The following is a 23,859-nucleotide window of genomic DNA, read 5'->3' on the forward strand; positions in this document are numbered from 1 at the left end:
GCAGTTATCTGCGCATCACAAAACACTCTCATTGTTTATTCTGAGTGAGAAAACATGTAAGGAAGGCAGAAAGAATGAAAAAGAGAAAATTACTATACTAAAAAAATTTATGACAGTCAAAACACTATAATTTTTTTCTTTGTTTGCTATTGACAGCCTAAAGGTACATATCAGCATTCTAATTAAAGGAAATCTAAATGTAAATCAGTGTTTTCACTCACTGTTTATTTTTCTGGCTGGGAAATAGCAGTTCACATCCTTTTCATCTTCTCAGACTATAAAATGCTAATGAGCGTGAGGGAACGGCAGTAATCTGGAGTCACACGTAGATGCCGCTGACAGGAATAATAGGTGTCAGGGATCTTCTCACTCCAGCAGCACAGCGGGAGGGTCAAGATTGAGTTTTCATCACTGTCCTCTGCGGTTTATCTGGTGAATCTCTAATGTGCAGAAAATTATATTAAATATGTCTTTAGATAAAAAAAAAAAACCCAAAACAAATGTTGCCAAGATCCTGACTAAAAGTAAATAAAATGTGAAGTGGAATGAATGGCTTGCACCCAAGGTTGTTATTGTTAATTAAAACTTAAATTTAAAATTAAAAAAATAGTTCTTGCTAATCGAAATTAAGCTAAAAGGATACAATTTATAAATATTAGATGAAAAACTTAAATGTTTTTAATAATTAACTTTTAAATATCTTTTTTTTGGATCATCAGTCATCAAAGCTCGGTAAATATTGGTCACAGATACAGAGATTTACCTTAAATTTAACTAGCTGATAACTGACTAGAAACTTTTCAGGCCATTTTAAGTTTTATTTTGACATAACAAAGTGATTATATCTAAGTGTGTTAGAGTTGTTTACTCACTCTTTCAAATTAGTCTTCCCATTAACACCATTATATTGTTTATTCAGAATCAACACACAGAATGCGCATTAACACAAGAGGCAGGATTTATCACATGAACCATTTACAGTCAATGTTAACCAGTCATATTTAATCATATTGAGATGGAGGCATTGTCTCCTCTCACATGACCACCAAACCCACTGCAAACCCACTTTAGGGCATCTGTAAAAACTCAATGGACTCAGAGGAGTCATGACAGACTCCTGCAGTAACTTTACTTGCTGTTGTCGCTGTAAATGTATGTGTACATATAATGATAGATGATTTACAGTGAAATGTTCCACTTTATACTAACACCTAAGTGTATGTGTGTGTGCATTATTTCATAAAAGTTAACTAGTGAATAAAAGTACTAGTGAATGTCACCTCTTTCTAAAAAAAAAGGCTGACCTGATGTAGATATTTACTGTCATCACATCACAGATTTTCATTCAAGCCTTGTTGTGCCCCATGAATGCTAATGAAACATCACTGCAGCAGCTTTAATGATGGATTTGTGCTGGCCAAAGGCCATCTGTTCTGTCGGCCCTCTCCTGTTGCATTAGGATGGATGATTCGGAAATGGGCTTCCACCTGCTTTAATGTCTTTTTTTTTCTATTCTAACGGCCTGCAGTTCCACATTCATTAGTTCTGGACTCCCCATGTCAGCACCCTTCGCTGGCAAACAGCCATCACTCTGAATCTCTAAGGTGGCCTTATTGAAAACGGTGTGGTCCAATTCGTCCAAATTGCCAGTCTTAACTAGCCAGTCTACAGCTTAAAAGATAAAAGTCTGAATTTAAACACATACTTTTTTTTCTCAGCTGCTCCTCGGAGATGAAGGTCTCTGAAGAAACCATCTTATTAGAAATGTAGGAGAAGTGTTTCTAGATGTTGTGCGGGTGGAAAGCAGACATTCTTGGTTTGGAGAAAAAGCGAAAAGCAAAAGAGACAAAAACAGCTGTAGTTCATCTATGATGCACCTGAAAATGTCCTTAGGACTGATACGAGTAATTTATGCAGTTTTATTATTTATTATAGATATTTTTGTACTTTTTTCCCTTTTCTTGATTTAATGAGTTTGGAGATCTTTAGCTTTTGTGATCAGTTTGTGATCATGTTAGTTTGTGTGTATTTAAAGCCATCATGTTTGTCGTGTAAATCAGTCTTCGTATTTAATCTTATCATGCTTTTTTGATTTCTTATTAAATATGAAGTCGACTACTTTTCACTTGTGCTTAAAATGAACTGCACTTCATCTTTGAATGGCCTCAAGAGCCGACAAGACATAACTGAAGACCTATTCATATTATTATACTTTTATCCCCTTTTTACCTCCACAGGCCTTCAGGAGTTCTGGCTTTAATGTACCATATTGGTATTCAACCATATGGACCCTGCATCATTTCTAACTGTGAACAATTCTTTTTTTCTGTCTGTTACTGTCTGACTCTCTGCCAGGATGACTTCCTGTTCAGCGTTTCTATCGTCAGTGGAATCATGTGTGTCATTCTTGCTGTTGTCAAGTTCATGCTGGGAAGGATTTTGACCAGCAGAGCCCTAATCACTGATGGTATGACACACACACACACACACACACACACACACACACACACACACACACACACACACACACACACACACACACACACACACACACACACACACACACACACACACACACACACACACACACGCATCATAAGCAGATATCATGTCACTGTTTCTCATTCAGTTCATATTATTAGCTCAGAATATCATAGTGCCACCTGCCTCTGTGACTATGAATATTGTTTTTAACAATTGCAAGGACCAATTTCTCACTTTTTAGGTCATTTTTTTTTAAAACTCTTTACATAGTGAGCACAACAGCAATCTATGTGGGCTAAACTGTGGATCATTTTTTATTGCTTTGGCACAAAATGCATTCAGTGCTACATCTTTCAAATAACACAAAATCTTTTCTGACTTAGACACAACCACCACCAAAACTGTATCTACAGGACAACTTAGATGTTTACATACTCTTAAAAACTGTTAAACATAAGTTCAAAACCTTTTGGATGCAAAATTAACTTTTGTATGTTGTTTGAACATAAATGTGTGTTGGCAGTGTGTGTACTAGAGGTCTGCATTCCCGCGGCTCTCCCGCGGGACCCGACCAGATTTTTTGCGACGCGGGAATAAATTTACAAACAAAACGCGGTAGCGGTCGGTAACTCTGGTGTAATTTGGACGGGAGCGGGCAGTCTAATAATTTCCCTTTCCCGACGTCCTTTCTGAACAGCATATCTGTGTTTTACTCATTCTTATCGAGCACCTGTAAGGCCTGCGCTCATGACTGTTATGCACGCGCTGCACGCATGGACTGCGTCGCATTTTATTGGCAAGGTCTGTGCACGCAGGATTTGCATAACGGTCATCAGAGCGGGCTGTACAGAGGATGGCAGAGCAAAGTGTGGATGCGCTGTCCTTGAAGGACGTTCAGCTTGGACTAGAAAATGGTCAGTTTACTGTTAAGAAACCCACGTCGGGCAAGTCTGATGTATGGGGGTCTTTTGGGTGTCATAGACGCAGATGGAAAAAAATTACCCTTTGCGCGTTGCGATAAATGCCTAAAAGTTTTGCCGTTTTGCAGTCACAAGACTGGAACCTCAGGTTTAAGGCGGCACTCATGCCTCATTACAAAGGGGCAAACCAAACTGGCATTTACTAAGTCTAGGCCGTTGCCAGAGCAGGTGAAAAAGGAGACCACAGAGAAATGTGTTGAATTTGTTTGCCAAGACATCCGACCCTATGATTCTGTCTCCGGAAAAGGCTTCACACAGCTGCCCAACATTTGGTCGACACAGCAGCAAAAATAGGAAAGTTCGATGTCAGTGAGATACTACCACACCCAACAACGGTGTCAAGAAATGTTGAAATGAGGGCTCAGAGTCTGCGTAGACATGTTGTGGACGAAATCACTGCAACAATATCGAAGTTCGGATGCGCTGTTACAGCAGACATATGGACAGAAACGTATCGTAAAACGTCCTTTTTGTCTGCAACCATCCATTACGTTAATGAGCAATCTGAGCTACATTCAAGGGTGCTTTTTGCTGCCCCTTTTGACCCAAGCACCTCAAAGACAGGTGAAAACATTCGAAGGCACCTATTGCAGAATCTCAGAGTGTTTGGCATTGATGCGACAGAAATGGGCAGAAAGATGATCAGTGCCTTACGAGGATACACAAGGCTAAACTGCACAGCGCACATACTAAACGTGACTCTGTCCAGTGCGTTTGGTCCTAGCATAATGGAAATATCTCCAGAGATCGCTGGCCTTCTAACTGATGTAAAAAAGCTGGTCACATATTTCAAACACTCAGGACAGCAGGGCAAGCTAAAAAAGTCACTGAAACAATCTGTAGAGACGCGGTGGAACTCTAATTTTGACATGCTAAATTCTGTTTTGGAACAGTACGAAGACATCGCATCTGTGCTGACTGAGAGCAATAATTATGACAAGGTCGGACGCATCAGCGTCAGCACTCTTAGGTTACTAGTATCATTCCTAAAACCCTTCAAAGAAGCAACTGACGACTTGGAAACCGACAAAACAGCTCCAAGCGCCTCACTGGTTCTTCCGTGGTCTGTGTGATTAATTGAGCACTGTATATCAGCCACAAAAGACCCTTTGCTCTCTGAAATCGCAACCGTTTGTGTGACAAGGCTGAAAGAATTACTGTCAATGGACAGTACTTCTCAACATTCGGTTCACATGCTTTATAAAATAGCAACCTTTCTGACACCAAATCTGCGAAGTTTGAAAATGAGATGAAAGAGGGCGACAGGAGGTAATACAGGGAGTCAAGGAGATGATCGAAGATTTAAAGTTTGATACACATGATGAAGATGTCGAGCCAACACCTGCCAAAAGGCCTACTGTTCTCCATAAATTTTCAGATTGGGAAGATGATGAAGAATCATGTGGATCAAAATCACTAGATGTTCAGATTCAGGAGTACAGGACCATGAAACTTGAACTACCAAGTCAACAAAAAGTTTTGCAATGGTGGAATTCACATCGTTCCCAGTTCCCTGCCCTGAGCAACCTTGCAAGATATGTCCTCTGCATCCCGGCCACGAGTGCACTTTCCGAGAGAGCTTTCAGCCTTTGTGGTCGGATTTTGGAGGAGAGACGTTCGGTACTGAAACCGTCGTCAGTCAGTGACATTCTTTTCCTTCATGGATATTTAAAATAATTTGGAAAAAGTGATTTTGCAAGTAAGTAAACGTTTTCGTTAATTTCATTAATGGCTTACAATTTTGAAATATAATTAGGGCCCGAGCACCGATGGTGTGAGGACCCTATTGGATCTGCTTCGTTTATTATTATTAGGGCCCGAGCCCAAAAGGGCGAAGGCCCTATTGTTCTTCTAAGGATTCTTATTTTTAGGGCCCGAGCCCAAAAGGGCGAAGGCCCTATTGTTTTTCTAAGGATTATTATTATTATTATTATTATTTTTTTTTCAATGTTTTGGGGGATTTCGGGGGCCTTAACATACACGAAAACTCTTGAAACTTTGCACACACATTGGAACCTGCGGCCATCAGGGCCGGACAGACTTTGACATGGGGGGGTCACCTGGGGGGGGCGTGGCACAGCGTTAAAAATTGCGACTTTTGAAGGGCTCTGGAGCGCACAACGGTTGACCTACAGTCACCAAAATTCATACACATATAGACCTCATCGGGCCGAACAAATTTCACACTCATAGTCCGTGCTTCGCCAAACAGGAAGTCGGCTATTCAGGGATGTCTAAAAAGTGCATGCAATGGAATTTGAAATACTCCTACTAGGCCTTTCCACCGATGGCCACCAAACTCGGTCAGCATGATCTCAAGACATTGGGGACGCAAAATTGCCAGGGGATTTTTGATATCTCGAACGGTTTGACCGTGACGGGGCGACAAATTTATGGCGAGAAATGAGAAACAGGAAGTGCCTAATAACTTTGACATACTTTGTCTGATTTTGACCAAACTTCAGCAGTTTGTTCATCGTCTGATGCCGATCACAGAGATGGGACTATTATGAGTCAAAGTTATAGCGCCACCAACTGGCAGCAGAAAGCGTGACGTTTTTGAAACGCTTTAAACTCAGCCTCTTAATTTTACTCAATTTGCTTCAAACTTCATCCCAATAATGTCAAAACACGACCGATAAGAATCTGTGAAGGGCGTTATCCATAACTTTTATCATGTTGCCATGGCAACGTGTCAAACTTTAACTTTAGTTTTTTGTGTTTTTGAGCCACTTAAAATGCTTAGAATTTCATGAAACTCAACACACACATCTGTATTAATGACAGTTAAACACTGATAAAAGCCCATAAATGGGCGTGGAGCAGGCGCTCCATAGCGCCACCTTTTGACAAAAGTTGGGGGGTTACTTTGTCCTACAGTCACCAAACTCGGTACATATATTGGACTCATCAAGCCGGACAACTTTCTAATTTACACCCATTAGCTACGACCAACAGGAAGTCAGCTATTTTTATTTAAATATGGATTTTTGGAAAAATCAAGCTGTGGAATTTGAAATACTCCTCCTAGACCTTTCCACCGATGGCCACCAAACTCGGTCAGTATGATCTACAGATATTGGGGACACAAAATTGCCAGGGGATTTTTGGTATCTCGAACGGTTTGGCCTTGGCAGGGCGACAAATTATGGCGAGAAATGAGAAACAGGAAATGTCTAATAATTTTGACACACTTTATCTGATTTTGACCAAACTTAAGCAGTTTGTTCGTCGTATGATACCGATCACAGAGATGTGACTATTATGAGTCAAAGTTATAGCGCCACCAACTGGCAGCAGGAAGTGTGTTGCTTGCAAAACGCTTTTAAATCAACCTCTTAATTTTACTCAATTTGCTTCAAACTTCATCAGAATAATATCAAAACATGGCCGATGAGAATCTGTGAAGGGGTCCTTGATACATCAAATGCTGTTGCCATGGCAACATGTCAAACTTTAACATTTGTTTCCTGTGTTTTTAAATATAGCTGTGAATAAATTCATATCACTCATAGCAGAATCAGACAGTTCACACCAAACTTTGTCAACATGATGCCAAGATACTGAAGATGTTAAATTGTGAACGGCTTTGGGACATCTTGAACGGTGTTGATGTGGTGATTTATGAAAGTAACAATAAAAAAGATGAAGAGTTATTTTCATATATCTTTAAATTGCATTATTCTAACTCATCAAAACTTTTTACATATAAAGAACAAGAAATTCTTAGGAAATACGTGTAGTTTCAAAATGTTATCATGCTCAGAGGCCCCAAAAACATTAAAAGTGTCACATAAATTTGTCAGATTAAAGCTCTAATACCAGGGATGAACACTAGAGGTCCTCATAAGATAAGGAATCGTTTGACCTCTAATGCTATTTAGCTCATTCTCAGTGTATAAGAATGAAAATAATCCATAGAATCAGTTGATATAGACTGTACTGTCAGTGTACTTTTACATAATTATTTTGTATAGGTGCTTAAAGAGCATTTAAATCTTTTTTTAATCTTTTAAGGAAAAATTATATGATTTATATACATATATACAATCTCACTGATAGAATAAAAAATCTTATAAGTATGACACTATACTGCTCAGTTCACTTAATTAGAATGAGAAACAAATACATCAACTAAGTTAATATGTATTTATTTTTAATATATTTGTTTATAATTATTTCACAGATGCTTATAGATCATTAAAATAATATTTAAAAATGGATGTAGATCATAAAACATGGTAACTATTTAAAATAGGGTCTCTTTTGTTAACATTGGTTAATGAACTAACACACGAACGAACAACGAACAATATATTTGTACTCGATTTTCTTCAAACTTCATCAGAATGATGTAAAAACACGGCCGAGGAGAGTCTGTAAAGGCGTCCCTGATGCATCAAATGCTGTTGCCATGGCAAATAAATAAAAATACAAAATACATTCAAATATTTGTTTCCTGTGTTTTTGAGGCAGATAGCGTGCCTAGAATTTTATTTTCCATTTTCAATTTTCAATGATTTATTATATATTTAAAGTGCAGCATCCTAACTCTTTGAAACTTTTTTCATACAAATAACTATTCATTCTGATTAAACACAGTTCATTTCATAATTATACAAAACTCCACGAATGAAAGAAAATTAAAAAACAAATCTGATCTCACTCTGCTCTGCACTCTATGTGTGTGTTTGTGTGGTAAGTGGCTGAGTGTAAGGAGGTGGGATGGGTGGTAAGAGAAAGAGTCAGACAGGAGGAGAGACAGTTAGGGTTAGTCCAAAGGGATATTGTGAATGCATGTGCCAACTGGGCACCGTTTTCCTGATGCTATCGTGATGGCAACTGCCAGACGGCGAGGGCCCGGTCAACGCTGCTTGCAGCTTTAATTTTTTTTTATTTTTTTATTTTTTGTTAACCTTCCGGGCACTTAAGGGGGTCTTAACATACTCAAAAACTCTTGAAAATTTGCACACATGTCGGAATCTGCGGCCATCAGGACGCCACAGAGGCTGGTACCTGGGCGTGGCAAGGGGACTCTACAGCGCCCCCTGGAATTTTGAGGGCCATATAGCACACATACTTGAACGTACACATATGAAACTCGGTACACATATAGTACTCATTGAGCTGAACAACTTTTGTACTCTATGTCATTTTCTCAATGCAACAGGAAGTGAGATATTTAGGGCTGTATAAAAAGCGCATGCTCTGGAATTTAACGTACTCCTCCCAGGATTTCCATACGATTGTCACCAAACTCGGTCAGCATGATCTCAAGACATTGGGGACGCTAAATTGCGAGGGGATTTTTGATATCTCGAACGGTTTGGCTGTGGCAAGGCGACAAAGTTATGGCGAGAAATGAGAAACAGGAAGTGTCTAATAACTGTTGCACACATTGCCTGATTCTGATGAAACTTCACCAGATTGTTCGTTGTATGATGCCGATTCCATAAAGGTGACTATTATGAGTCAAAGTTATAGCGCCACCAACTGGCAGCAGGAAGCGTGTCATTTTCAAAATGCTTTGAAATCAGCCTCTTAATTTTACTTGATTTTCTTTAAACTTCATTAAAATCATGTCAAAACACGGCCGATAAGAATATGTAAAGGGGTCGATGATAAATCAAATACTGTTGCCATGGCAACGTCTCAAACTTTAAAATTAGATTCCTGTCTTTTCGAGGCAGATAACATGCTTAGAATTTCATGAAACTCAACACACACATCAATATTAATGATAGTTAGACACTGGCAAAAGGTCATAAATGGGCGTGGAGCAGGCACTCTATAGCGCCATCTTTTGACAAAAGTTGGGGGGTTAGTTTTTCCTACAGTCACCAAACTCTGTACATATATTGTTCTCATCAATCTGGACAACTTTCTAAATTAAACTAATTAGCTAACACCAACAGGAAGCCGGCTATTTTGATTTGAATGTGGATTTTTGGAAAAATCAGGCTGTAAACAAATTTATACTCCTCCTAAGAAGAACAAGCTGTTCACACCAAACTTTTTTAACATGGAGAGAAGATTCTGAAGATGTTAAATTGCGAGCGGTTTTGGGATATCTTGAACGGTGTTGACGTGGTGATTTTTTAAAGATGTATAACCGTCATTTTCTATATCTTTAAAGTGCAGCATCTTAACTATTTAAAACTTTTTTCACACAGAGATCTTATCATTCTGAGCAAGTGCTGTAAATATCAATTTAATTCAAGCTTCTACGAATTAAAGAAAATTAAAAAAAGAAATCAGAAGCCTGCTGTCACTCTGCCTTGAGTGTCTGTGTTCAGTCACCATTAAGTGACTGAAGAGAGACTGAAGGGGGAGGGGTGAAAGGGAGAGAGGGAGAGAGAGTAGAACATGCTGTCTTGCTAAAGACCATCTTTGAGGAAAAAATGCACATTGATGTTACATAAATATGTTTGATCTTTGAGAGTCTGATATTTTGAGAAAATATAAAGGGTCACTAAGTCTTTCATTGTTCGTATTTTGCAGTTGTTGTTTTTTATTTATTTTTTACTGAACTGTACCATGAACTTGTCCTATTCAGTCACATAGCAAAAGATTAAGAAAAATACAACTTTTTAGCATGAGCGGTTTATCTTCATTGATAGACATTTATTTTCATAGTGTTATTTATTGAATATAACATTTTAATTAACAGTTTCAAGACAAACTTTGTCAACAAAACAAACTTTGCTGTTATCTGTTCAAAACATCTGAAAATTTTACCATTTTAGGATCAGTTATATATATATATATCGCCCCATTACAATACTCAACTTGATTTTTAAAGATATTTTGAAAGAAAGAAGCGTTTATAGAGCACTTTGTGTATTGCTGTACACCCACATGAACTGTGTTCATGTTCATGTTAATTCACAGTACATAAACTAATGTTAAAATATACTATTTTACCATTAAACAATATATGGATACTTTTTTTAGCTTAATATTAATTAACATTAATAAATACTATTTAATTATTGTTCATGTTAACTAATATAGTTAATGTTAACAAATGAAACTGGTTGGCAATTTTATATATTGTGTGTATGTGTCTGTGTGTTGATTTTAAAGTTTAACCCTTTCAATTCAGTAAACTTTAAATCCAACTGACTGAGGGTTACTGTGAATGCATGTGCCAACTGGGCACCGTTTTCCTAATTGATTCTTTCTTAGTTATGTAGCGCTTAAAAGTGATGTCTTATAACAGGAGTCACCTGCAAAGCAATATCCACACACAAATTGTACAGATAGGTAACGATGACATTTAAGCAGAAGTGGTGGACGTAAAGCAAGCAATAATAACATTTTGTTATCATCATGAATTACATGTTCTTATCATCATCATCATCAGAATATAGGGAAAATGTTCCCTATATTGTGAATGGCTTTGGGATATCTTGAACGGTGTTGATGTGGTGATTTATGAAAGTAACAATAAAAAAGATGAAGAGTTATTTTCATATATCTTTAAATTGCATTATTCTAACTCATCAAAACTTTTTACATATAAAGAACAAGAAATTCTTAGGAAATACGTGTAGTTTCAAAATGTTATCGTGCTCAGAGGCCCCAAAAACATTAAAAGTGTCACATAAATTTGTCAGATTAAAGCTCTAATACCAGGGATGAACACTAGAGGTCCTCATAAGATAAGGAATCGTTTGACCTCTAATGCTATTTAGCTCATTCTCAGTGTATAAGAATGAAAATAATCCATAGAATCAGTTGATATAGACTGTACTGTCAGTGTACTTTTACATAATTATTTTGTATAGGTGCTTAAAGAGCATTAAAATCTTTTTTTAATCTTTTAAGGAAAAATTATATGATTTATATACATATATACAATCTCACTGATAGAATAAAAAATCTTATAAGTATGACACTATACTGCTCAGTTCACTTAATTAGAATGAGAAACAAATACATCAACTAAGTTAATATGTATTTATTTTTAATATATTTGTTTATAATTATTTCACAGATGCTTATAGATCATTAAAATAATATTTAAAAATGGATGTAGATCATAAAACATGGTAACTATTTAAAATAGGGTCTCTTTTGTTAACATTGGTTGATGAACTAACACCTGAACGAACAACGAACAATATATTTGTACTCGATTTTCTTCAAACTTCATCAGAATGATGTAAAAACACGGCCGATGAGAGTCTGTAAAGGCGTCCCTGATGCATCAAATGCTGTTGCCATGGCAAATAAATAAAAATACAAAATACATTCAAATATTTGTTTCCTGTGTTTTTGAGGCAGATAGCGTGCCTAGAATTTTTTTTTCCATTTTCAATTTTCAATGATTTATTATTTATTTAAAGTGCAGCATCCTAACTCTTTGAAACTTTTTTCATACAAATAACTATTCATTCTGATTAAACACAGTTCATTTCATAATTATACAAAACTCCACGAATGAAAGAAAATTAAAAAACAAATCTGATCTCACTCTGCTCTGCACTCTATGTGTGTGTTTGTGTGGTAAGTGGCTGAGTGTAAGGAGGTGGGATGGGTGGTAAGAGAAAGAGTCAGACAGGAGGAGAGACAGTTAGGGTTAGTCCAAAGGGTTATTGTGAATGCATGTGCCAACTGGGCACCGTTTTCCTGATGCTATCGGGATGGCGACTGCCAGACGGCGAGGGCCCGGTCAACGCTGCTTGCAGCTTTAATTAGGGCCCGAGCCCAAAAGGGCGAAGGCCCTATTGTTTTTCTAAGGATTATTATTAGGGCCCGAGCCCAAAAGGGCGAAGGCCCTATTGTTTTCCTAAGGATTCTTATTTTTTTTTTTTTTTTTTTTTGTTAACCTTCCGGGCACTTAAGGGGGTCTTAACATGCTCAAAAACTCTTGAAAATTTGCACACATGTCGGAATATGCGGCCATCAGGACGTCACAGAGGCTGGTACCGGGGCGTGGCAAGGGGACTCTACAGCGCCCCCTGGAATTTTTAGGGCCATATAGCACACATACTTGAACGTACACATATGAAACTCGGTACACATATAGAACTCATTGAGCTGAACAACTTTTGTACTCTATGTCATTTTCTTAACGCAACAGGAAGTGAGATATTTAGGGCTGTTTAAAAAGCGCATGCTCTGGAATTTAACGTACTCCTCCCAGGATTTCCATACGATTGTCACCAAACTCGGTCAGCCTGATCTCAAGACATTGGGGACGCTAAATTGCGAGGGGATTTTTGATATCTCGAACGGTTTGGCCGTGGCAAGGCGACAAATTTATGGCGAGAAATGAGAAACAGGAAGTGTCTAATAACTGTTGCACACATTGCCTGATTCTGATGAAACTTCACCAGATTGTTCGTTGTATGATGCCGATTCCATAAATGTGACTATTATGAGTCAAAGTTATAGCGCCACCAACTGGTAGCAGGAAGCGTGTCATTTTCAAAATGCGTTGAAATCAGCCTCTTAATTTTACTTGATTTTCTTCAAACTTCATCAAAATAATGTCAAAACACGGCCGATAAGAATATGTAAAGGGTACGATGATAAATCAAATGCTGTTGCCATGGCAACGTGTTAAACTTTAAAATTAGATTCCTGTCTTTTCGAAGCAGATAACATGCTTAGAATTTCATGAAACTCAACACACACATCAATATTAATGATAGTTAGACACTGGCAAAAGGTCATAAATGGGCGTGGAGCAGGCACTCTATAGCGCCATCTTTTGACAAAAGTTGGGGGGTTAGTTTTTCCTACAGTCACCAAACTCTGTACATATATTGTTCTCATCAATCTGGACAACTTTCTAAATCAAACTCATTAGCTAAGGCCAACAGGAAGCCGGCTATTTTGATTTGAATGTGGATTTTTGGAAAAATCAGGCTGTAAACAAATTCACACTCCTTCTAAGAATAACAAGGTATTCACACCAAACTTTTTTAACATGAAGAGAATATTCTGAAGATGTTAAATTGCGAGCGGATTTGGGATATCTTGAACGGTGTTGACGTGGTGATTTTTTAAAAAACATAACCCTAATTTTTTATATCTTTAAAGTGCAGCATCCAAACTCTTTAAAACTTTTTTCACACAGAGATCTAATCATTATGAGCAAGTGCTGGTAATATCATAGTTATTCAAGCTTCTATGAATTAAAGAAAATTAAAAAAAGAAATCAGTAAACTGTTGTCACTGGGCTGACAGTCTGTGTTGAAACTAAGAGTGACTGAAGGGGGAGGGGTGAAAGGGAGAGAGACCAGTGGAACATGCTGTTTTGCTTAAGACCATCTTTGAGGAGATGCACATTGCTGTAGTTTAATCTGCATAAATAAGTCTGAACTTTGAGAGTCTGATCTTTGAGAAAATATAAAGGGTCACGAACTCTTTCATTCTTTGTATATTGCAGTTGTTGTTTTTTATTTATTTTTTACTGAACTGTACCATGAACTTGTCCTATTCAGTCACATAGCAAAAGATTAAGAAAAATACAGCTTTTTAGCATGAGCGATTTATCTTCATTGATAGACATTTATTTTCATAATTAAAATTTTTGATTCAATAAAAAAAAACACTAACAATTTCAAGACAAACTTTGACAACAAAACAAACTTTGCTGTTATCTGTTCAAAACATCTGAAAATTGTACCATTTTAAGATGAGTTATATTTATATATCGCCCCATTACAATACCCAACTTGATTTTTAAAGATATTTTGAAAGAATGAAGTGTTTATTGAGCACTTTATTGTTTATTGTTGTATACCCACATGAACTGTGTTCATGTTCATGTTAATTCACAGTACATACACTATGTTAAAAGATACTAATTTACCTTTAAACAATATATGAGTACTTTTTTAGGTTAATATTAATTAACATTAATAAATGCTTTTTATTATTGTTCATGTTAACAATGTTAACAAATGAAACTGGATGGTAAAGTTGTATATTTAGTGTGTATTTGTCTGTGTGTTGATTTAAAAATGTAACCCTTTCATTTCTGTAAACTTTAAATCCAAACTGGCAGAGGGTTACTGTGAATGCATGTGCCAACTGGGCACCGTTTTCCTAATTGATTCTTAGTTATGTAGCGCTTAAGAGTGATGTCTTATAACAGGAGTCACCTGCAAAGCAATGTCCACACACAAATGGAACAGATAGGTAACGATGACATTTAAGCAAAAGTGGTGGACGTAAAGCAAGCAATAATAACATTTTGTTATCATCATGAATTACATGTTCTTATCATCATCCTCAGAATATAGGGAAAATGTTCCCTATATTGTGAACGGCTTTGGGATATCTTGAACGGTGTTGATGTGGTGATTTATGAAAGTAACAATAAAAAAGATGAAGAGTTATTTTCATATATCTTTAAATTGCATTATTCTTACTCATCAAAACTTTTTACATATAAAGAACAAGAAATTCTTAGGAAATACGTGTAGTTTCAAAATGTTATCATGCTCAGAGGCCCCAAAAACATTAAAAGTGTCAAATAAATTCGTCAGATTAAAGCTCTAATACCAGGGATGAACACTAGAGGTCCTCATAAGATAAGGAATCGTTTGACCTCTAATGCTATTTAGCTCATTGTCAGTGTATAAGAATGACAATAATCCATAGAATCAGTTGATATGTACTGTACTGTCAGTGTAATTTTACATAATTATTTTGTATAGGTGCTTAAAGAGCATTAAAATATTTTTTTTATCTTTTAAGGAAAAATTATGTGATTTAAATACATATATACACTCTCACTGATAGAACAAAGTATCTTATAAGTATGACACTATACTGCTCAGTTCACTTAATTAGAATGAGAAACAAATACAAAAAGGCCAAAAAGTCAACTAAGTTAATATGTATTTATTTTCAATATATTTGTTTATAATTATTTCACAGATGCTTATAGACTATTAAAATAATATTTAAAAATGCTTGTAGACCATAAAACATGGTAACTATTTAAAATAGGGTCCAATACCTACAAAAAAGCCTCTTGGAGCAAAATTTGACACCCAACAGGAAGTCGGTTGTTTTTTTCTCAGCAAATTTTGTCATTTTTGCCATTTTCAGGCCTCGTACTTGAACGAACTCCTCCTAGAGATTTATCCGCATTAACGCCAAATTTGCTGAGTGTAATCTAAAGCACTTTGTGACGTTAAATTGCAAAGATCTAGAGTTTTCATTGGAGGGCGTGTCCATAGCGGTCTCGCAAATTTCGATGTTTCGCCATGAAAAAGGAAGTTTCTATAACTCAGGCATACAATGTCCGATCTGTCCCAAACTTCACATGTGTGATAACACTCCTGACCTGAAGACATCTACATTCCCATATTCAGTTATAGTCATAGCGCCACCTGCTGGCAACAGGAAGTGTCATGCTGTACTCTACAACAAACTCCTCCAAGAGATTTATACAGATCAACACTAAAATCGGTCAGTCTAATAAAAAGGCTTTAGTGATGTTAAATTGCGAAGATCTTGAGTTTTCGTTGAAGGGCATGTCCGTGGTGGCCTGACAAAGTTTGATGTTTGGTCATGGACATAGAAGTTGTTATAACTCCATAAAATATAATATAAAGCCATAAAATGTCCAATCTGCCTCAAACTTCACATGTTTGATAAGAGTCCTGGCCTGAAGACATCTTAAGGCCAATATTCAGATATTATCATAGCGCCACCTATTGACAGCAGGATATATCATATCTTGCACTAACTTAAACATACCAAGGTCAATCTGCACCAGACTTCATATGTTTGATGAAAGTGCTGGCCTGAACACATCTACATGCCAATAATCAGTTACAGGCATAGCGCCACCAGCTGGCAGCAGGAGGTTTGGCACATTTAAGTGACTTTGATCTATTTTTCCTACATTTACTATTTTAAAAGCATAATGCCCACCGTTTGCTATTTTCCTAAAGCCACCGGTCGGCGGTGAGCCCGGGTGCGAGGGCCCGTTCATCGCTGCTTGCAGCTTTAATTATTATTATTATTATTATTTCATCAATGTTTTGGGTCATTTTGGGGCCCTTAACATACACGAAAACTCTTGAAACTTTGCACACACATTGGAACCTGCGGCCATCAGGGCCGGACAAACGTTAACATGGGGGGGCCACCTGGGGGGGGCGTGGCATCACGTTAAAAATTGCGACTTTTCAGGGACTCTGGAGCACACACCGGATGACCTACAGTTATCAAAATTCATACACATATAGACCTCATCGGGCTGAACAGCGTTCATGCTCAAAGTCAGTGCTTCGCCTAACAGGAAGTCAGCTATTCAGGGATGTCTAAAAAGCGCATGCAATGGAATTTGAAATACTCCTCTTAGGCCTTTCCACCGATGGCCACCAAACTCGGTCAACATGATCTCAAGACATTGGAGACGCAAAATTGCCAGGGGATTTTTGATATCTCGAACGGTTTGGCCGTGGCGGGGCGACAAAATTATGGCGAGAAATGAGAAACAGGAAGTGTCTAATAACTTTAACACACTTTGTCTGATTTCGACCAAACTTCAACAGTTTGTTCATCGTATGATGCCAATCACAGAGATATGACTATTATGAGTAAAAGTTATAGCGCCACCAACTGGCAGCAGAAAGCGCAACGTTTTCTAAATGCTTTTAAATCAGCCTCTTAATTTTACTCAATTTGCTTCAAACTTCATCCCAATAATGTTGAAACACGGCCGAAGAGAATCTGTGAAGGGCATTATCGATAACTTTTATCATGTTGCCATGGCAACGTGTCAAACTTTAACTTTAGTTTTTTGTGTTTTCGAGCCACTATAAATACTTAGAATTCCATGAAACTCAACACACACATCTGTATTAATGATATTTAGACACTGATAAAAGCCCATGAATGGGCATGGAGGAGGCACTCTTTAGCGCCACCTTTTGACAAAAGTTGGGGGTTTAGTTTTGCCTACAGTCACCAAACTTGGTACGTATATTGTTCTCATCAATCCGGACAACTTTCTAATTAACACTCATTAGCTATAATAAACAGGAAGTTGGCTATTTTTATTTGAATGTGGATTTTTGGAAAAATCAGGCTGTAAATAAAATCATACTAAACAAAGCAGAAACAAGAAGTTCACACCAAACTTTGTCAACATGATAAGAATATACTCAAAATGCTAAATTGTGAACGGATTTGGTATATCTTGAACGGTGTTGATGTGGTGATTTTTTAAAGTCACAGTAAAAAAAAGTAGCATTCATTTTCATATATCTTTAAAGTGCCTAATACCAACTCTTCAAAACTTTGTATATCTGAAGAACAAATCATTCTTAGAAAATACGCTTGGTATCAAAATTTTATCATGCTCAGAGGCCCCAAAAACATTAAAATTATCCAGATGTGAGAGAGAAATGAAGACTGTAATACGAGGGATGAACACCAGAGGTCCTCGAATGATAAGGAATATTTTTACCTCTAATCCTATTCTTCTCATTCTCAATGTAAAACAAATAAACGAATGCATAGATTCATTCGCAGTTGTTATGTACTGTACTGTCACAATACTTTTACCTAATTTTAAAATAAACACTAAAAGCATTAAAAATCTTTTTTTTTTTAATGAAAAATTATTAAATGTTTTGTTTGTCTCTCACTGATTTGGTAACACTTTCTATGAAGCCCCTATTATAAGGGTATTTCTAAGGCATTATAATGAACGCATAATGCATTATAAAAAAACGTATAATATAATGTATTATATCATCCAATGAATATTCATAACAACAAATATCATACATTATAATACTTAAATATTAGAGGTTATAGCTTTATAGCATCTTCTCAATAATGTTGAAACACGGCCAATGAGAATCTGTGAATTGCATTATCGATAACTTTTATCATGTTGCCATGGCAACGTGTCAAACTTTAACTTTAGCTTTTTGTGTTTTTGAGCCACTTAAAATGCTTAGAATTTCATGAAACTCAACACACACATCTGTATTAATGACAGTTAAACACTAATAAAAGCCCATAAATGGGTGTGGAGCAGGCGCTCCATAGCGCCACCTTTTGACAAAAGTTGGGGGATTACTTTGTCCTACAGTCACCAAATTCGGTACATATATTGGACTCATCAAGCCGGACAACTTTCTAATTTACACCCATTAGCTACGACCAACAGGAAGTCAACTATTTTTATTTAAATATGGATTTTTGGAAAAATCAAGCTGTGGAATTTGAAATACTCCTCCTAGACCTTTCCACCGATGGCCACCAAACTCGGTCAGCATGATCTCAAGATATTGGGAATGCAAAATTGCCAGGGGATTTTTGGTATCTCGAACGGTTTGGCCGTGGCAGGGCGACAAATTATGGCGAGAAATGAGAAACAGGAAATGTCTAATAATTTTGACACACTTTATCTGATTTTGACCAAACTTAAGCAGTTTGTTCGTCGTATGATACCGATCACAGAGATGTGACTATTATGAGTCAAAGTTATAGCGCCACCAACTGGCAGCAGGAAGTGTGTTGCTTGCAAAACGCTTTTAAATCAACCTCTTAATTTTACTCAATTTGCTTCAAACTTCATCAGAATAATATCAAAACACGGCCGATGAGAATCTGTGAAGGGGTCCTTGATACATCAAATGCTGTTGCCATGGCAACATGTCAAACTTTAACATTTGTTTCCTGTGTTTTTAAATAAAGCTGTGAATAAATTCATATCACTCATAGCAGAATCAGACAGTTCACATCAAACTTTGTCAACATGATGCCAAGATACTGAAGATGTTAAATTGTGAACGGCTTTGGGACATCTTGAACGGTGTTGATGTGGTGATTTATGAAAGTAACAATAAAAAAGATGAAGAGTTATTTTCATATATCTTTAAATTGCATTATTCTAACTCATCAAAACTTTTTACATATAAAAAACAAGAAATTCTTAGGAAATACGTGTAGTTTCAAAATGTTATCATGCTCAGAGGCCCCAAAAACATTAAAAGTGTCATATAAATTTGTCAGATTAAAGCTCTAATACCAGGGATGAACACTAGAGGTCCTCATAAGATAAGGAATCGTTTGACCTCTAATGCTATTTAGCTCATTGTCAGTGTATAGGAATGACAATAATCCATAGAATCAGTTGATATATACTGTACTGTCAGTGTACATAATTGTTTTGTATAGTTGCTTAAAGAGCATTAAAATCTTTTTTTAATCTTTTAAGGAAAAATTATATGATTTATATACATATATAGACTCTCACTGATAGAACAAAAAATCTTATAAGTATGACACTATACTGCTCAGTTCACTTAATTAGAATGAGAAACAAATACATCAACCAAGTTAATATGTATTTATTTTTAATATATTTGTTTATAATTATTTCACAGATGCTTATAGATCATTAAAATAATATTTAAAAATGGTTGTAGATCATAAAACATGGTAACTATTTAAAATAGGGTCTCTTTTGTTAACAATGGTTAATGAACTTACAAACACGAACGAACAATGAACAATTTATTTGTACTCGATTTTCTTCAAACTTCATCAGAATAATGTAAAAACACGGCCGATGAGAGTCTGTAAAGGCGTCCCTGATGCATCAAATGCTGTTGCCATGGCAAATAAATAAAAATAAAAAATACATTCAAATATTTGTTTCCTGTGTTTTTGAGGCAGATAGCGTGCTTAGAATTTCATTTTCAATTTTCAATGATTTATTATATATTTAAAGTGCAGCATCCTAACTCTTTGAAACTTTTTTTCATACAAATAACTATTCATTCTGATCAAATACAGTGCATTTCATAAGTATACAAAACTCCACGAATGAAAGAAAATAAAAAAAACATATCTGATCTCACTCTGCTCTGCACTCTATGTGTGTGTTTGTGTGGTAAGTGGCTGAGTGTAAGGAGGGGGGATGGGTGGTAAGAGAAAGAGTCAGACAGGAGGAGAGACAGTTAGGGTTAGTCCAAAGGGTTACTGTGAATGCATGTGCCAACTGGGCACCGTTTTCCTGATGCTATCGGGATGGCGACTGCACAGTCGGCGAGGGCCCGGTCATCGCTGCTTGCAGCTTTAATTAGGGCCCGAGCACCGATGGTGTGAGGACCCTATTGAATCTGCTCCGTTTATTATTATTATTATTATTAGGGCCCGAGCACCGATGGTGTGAGGACCCTATTGAATCTGCTCCGTTTATTATTATTATTATTATTAGGGCCCGAGCACTACAGTGCGAGGACCCTATTGGAATTGCTCCGTTTATTATTATTCTTCTTCTTCTTCTCCAAAATGAAAAGTCTTTTTGAGGGCCTAAACATGCCCGAAAACTCACGAAACTTTGCACACGCATCAGACCTGGCGAAAATTTACATCTGATATGGTTTTCAAAAGTGGGTGTGGCAAAATGGCTCGATAGCGCCACCTATAAAATTTCAACGGAGTGCGCCTCGAGCTACGTTTCACGTACATGTACGAAACTCGGTACACATGTGTAACACACCAATACCTACAAAAAAGTCTCCTGGTGCAACATCCGAAACCCAACAGGAAGTCCGTTATATTGAATTTCCTGTACGATTTTTGTGCAGTTTTTGCCATTTTCAGGCCTCGTACTTTAACGAACTCCTCCTACAGTTTTTATCCGATCATCTTCAAATTTGCTGAGTATCATCATAAGGCCTTTGCGATGTTAAATTGCGAAGCTTTAGAGTTTTCATCGATGGGCGTGTCCGTGGCGGCCTGACAAACTTTGATGTTTCGCCATGAAAAAGGAAGTTGCTATAACTCAGGCATACGATGTCCGATCTGCCTCAAACTTCACATGTTTGATGACAGTCCGGTCCTGAACACATGTCAGTGCCCAAATTCAGTTATAGTCATAGCGCCACCTGCTGACAACAGGAAATGACATGTTTAACACTGTTACGGACTCTTAGCAACATATTGAAAAGCGTTAACAAGTCGTAAATAGGCTAGCAACATGCTACAAACATGCTAAAACATGCTAGCAACACTTAGCTAAGAGCTAAAGCATGCTATTAATACAAATACAAAAGGAAATTGCTGTAACTCATGTATATACTGTTGAATCTGACCCAAACTTAATATTCAACATGCTACAAAAATAATAAAGCATGCTAGCAACACTTAGCTAATATGCTAAAGCATGCTAATAATACAATAAAACAGGAAGTTACTCTAACTCAGACATACCATGTCCAATCAGCCCCAAACTTAACATGTTTGATAAGAATCCTGGCCTAAACACACGCCCATGCCTGTATTCAGTTATAGTCATAGCGCCACCAGCTGGTAACAGGAAGCCATATGTTTAATACTGTTGTGGATGACTAGCAACATTTTAAAAAAAATTCAACAACTGTTAAAAAGGGTAGAAACATGCTAGAAACATGCTATAACATGTTAGCAACATTTAGCTAAGTGCTAAAGCATGCTCTTAATGCAATGAAACAGGAAGTTACTGTAACTCAGGCATGCAATGTCCAATCAGCCCCAAACTTCACATGTTTGATAACAGTCGTGACCTGAAGATGTCTACATGCCAATATTCAGTTATAGTTATAGCGCCACCTACTGTCAACAGGAAGTGACATGTTTAACACTGTGACACACTATTAGCAACACACTAAAAAAGCCATTGAGTGCTAAACTAGTTCAAAACGTACTCAAACATGCTAGCAACACTTACTTAGTGCTAAAGCATGTTGTTAAAGACATAAAACAGGAACTGTAACTCAGGCATGCAATGTCCAATCAGCCCCAAACTTCACATGTTTGATAAGACTCCTGGCCTGAAGATATATACATGCCCATATTCAGTTATAGTCACAGCGCCACCTGCTGACAACAGGAAGTGATGTTTAATGGTGTTACGGACTCCTAGCAACATATTAAAAAGCTTTAGCAAGTTTTAAATAGGCTAGCATCATGTTAGAATCATGTTAAAACATGCTAGCAACACTTAGCTAAGAGCTAAAGCATGATATTAATACAAAGAAAAATAAGTGTAACTCATGCATACAATGTCCAATCTGACCCAAGCTTAATATGTTTGATAAGAGTCCTGGTCTGAACACAAGCCCATGCCTATATTCAGTTATAGTCATAGTGCCACCTGCTGGCAACAGAAAGTCACATGTTTAATACCGATGTGGATGCCCAGCAACATTTTAAAAATATCAACAAGTGTTAAATAGGGTAGCAACATGCTAGAAACATGTTAGCAACATTTAGCTAAGTGCTAAAGCATACTCTTAATGCAATGAAACAGGAAGTTACTGTAACTCAGGCATGCAATGTCCAATCAGCCCCAAACTTAATATGTTTGATAAGAGTCCTGGCCTGAATACATTTACATGCCAATATTTAGTTATAGTCATAGCGCCACCAGCTGGCAACAGCAAATTACTTGTTTTGCACTAACTTAAGAATGCAATGTACAATTTGCACCAAACTTGACATGATTGCCAACAGTCCTGGCCTGAAGACATCTAAAAGCCAATATTTCGTAATAGCGCCACCTGTTGGTAGCAGGATATGTCATGACTTACACTCAAGCATGCCATGTTCAATCTTCACCAAACTTCATATGTTTGATAAAAGCGCCGGCCTGAACACATCTGCATGCCAATATTCAGTTATAGGCATAGCGCCACCAGCTGGCAGCAGGAAGATTGGCACATATCAATGACTTTGACATATTCCTCCTACATTTACTGTGTTAATAGCATAGTGCCCACCATTCGCCACCGATCGGCAGTGAGCCCGAGTGCGAGGGCCCTACCATCGCTGCTTGCAGCTTTAATTATTATTATTATTATTATTATTATTATTCTTCTCCAAAATGAATCGCATTTTAGAGGACCTAAACATGCCCGAAAACTCACAAAACTTTGCACACACATCAAACCTGGCGAAAATTTACGTCTGATATGGGTTTCAGAAGTGGGTGTGGCAAAATGGCTCGACAGCGCCACCTTTAGATGTTCAGCGGTGTGCGCTTTCAGCTGTGATTCACGTACATGCACGGAAATCGGTACACACATGTAACACACCAATACCTACAAAAAAGCCTCTTGGAGCAAAATCCGGAACCCAACAGGAAGTCGGTTAATATTAATATTCTCAACAAAATTTGTGTCATTTTTGCCATTTTCAGGCGTCGTACTTGAACGAACTCCTCCTAGAGATTTATTCCGATCAACAGCAAATTTGGTGAGTCTAATCTAAAGCCCTTTGTGACGTTAAATTGTGAAGATCTAGAGTTTTCATCGGAGGGCGTGTCCGTGGCGGCCTCGCAAATTTCGATGTTTCGCCATGAAAAAGGAAGTTGCTATAACTTAGCCATAAAATGTCCGATCTGCCCCAAACT

At 37.2% G+C, this 23,859-nt stretch overlaps 1 protein-coding gene across 1 annotated transcript in view; it reads left to right on the plus strand.

The window, feature by feature from the left end:
* tmem163a (transmembrane protein 163a) overlaps window positions 1–23,859 on the plus strand; it is a 102,071-nt gene that overhangs the window by 34,760 nt on the left and 43,452 nt on the right. The window contains exon 6 of the mRNA XM_073846318.1: window positions 2,356–2,467. Within this exon, the coding sequence (XP_073702419.1) occupies window positions 2,356–2,467 (112 nt within the window). The remainder of the gene's footprint in view (window positions 1–2,355; window positions 2,468–23,859) is intronic.

Source organism: Garra rufa, chromosome 8, assembly GCF_049309525.1.
Source record: "Garra rufa chromosome 8, GarRuf1.0, whole genome shotgun sequence".
NCBI classification, from domain to species: Eukaryota; Metazoa; Chordata; class Actinopteri; order Cypriniformes; family Cyprinidae; genus Garra; species Garra rufa.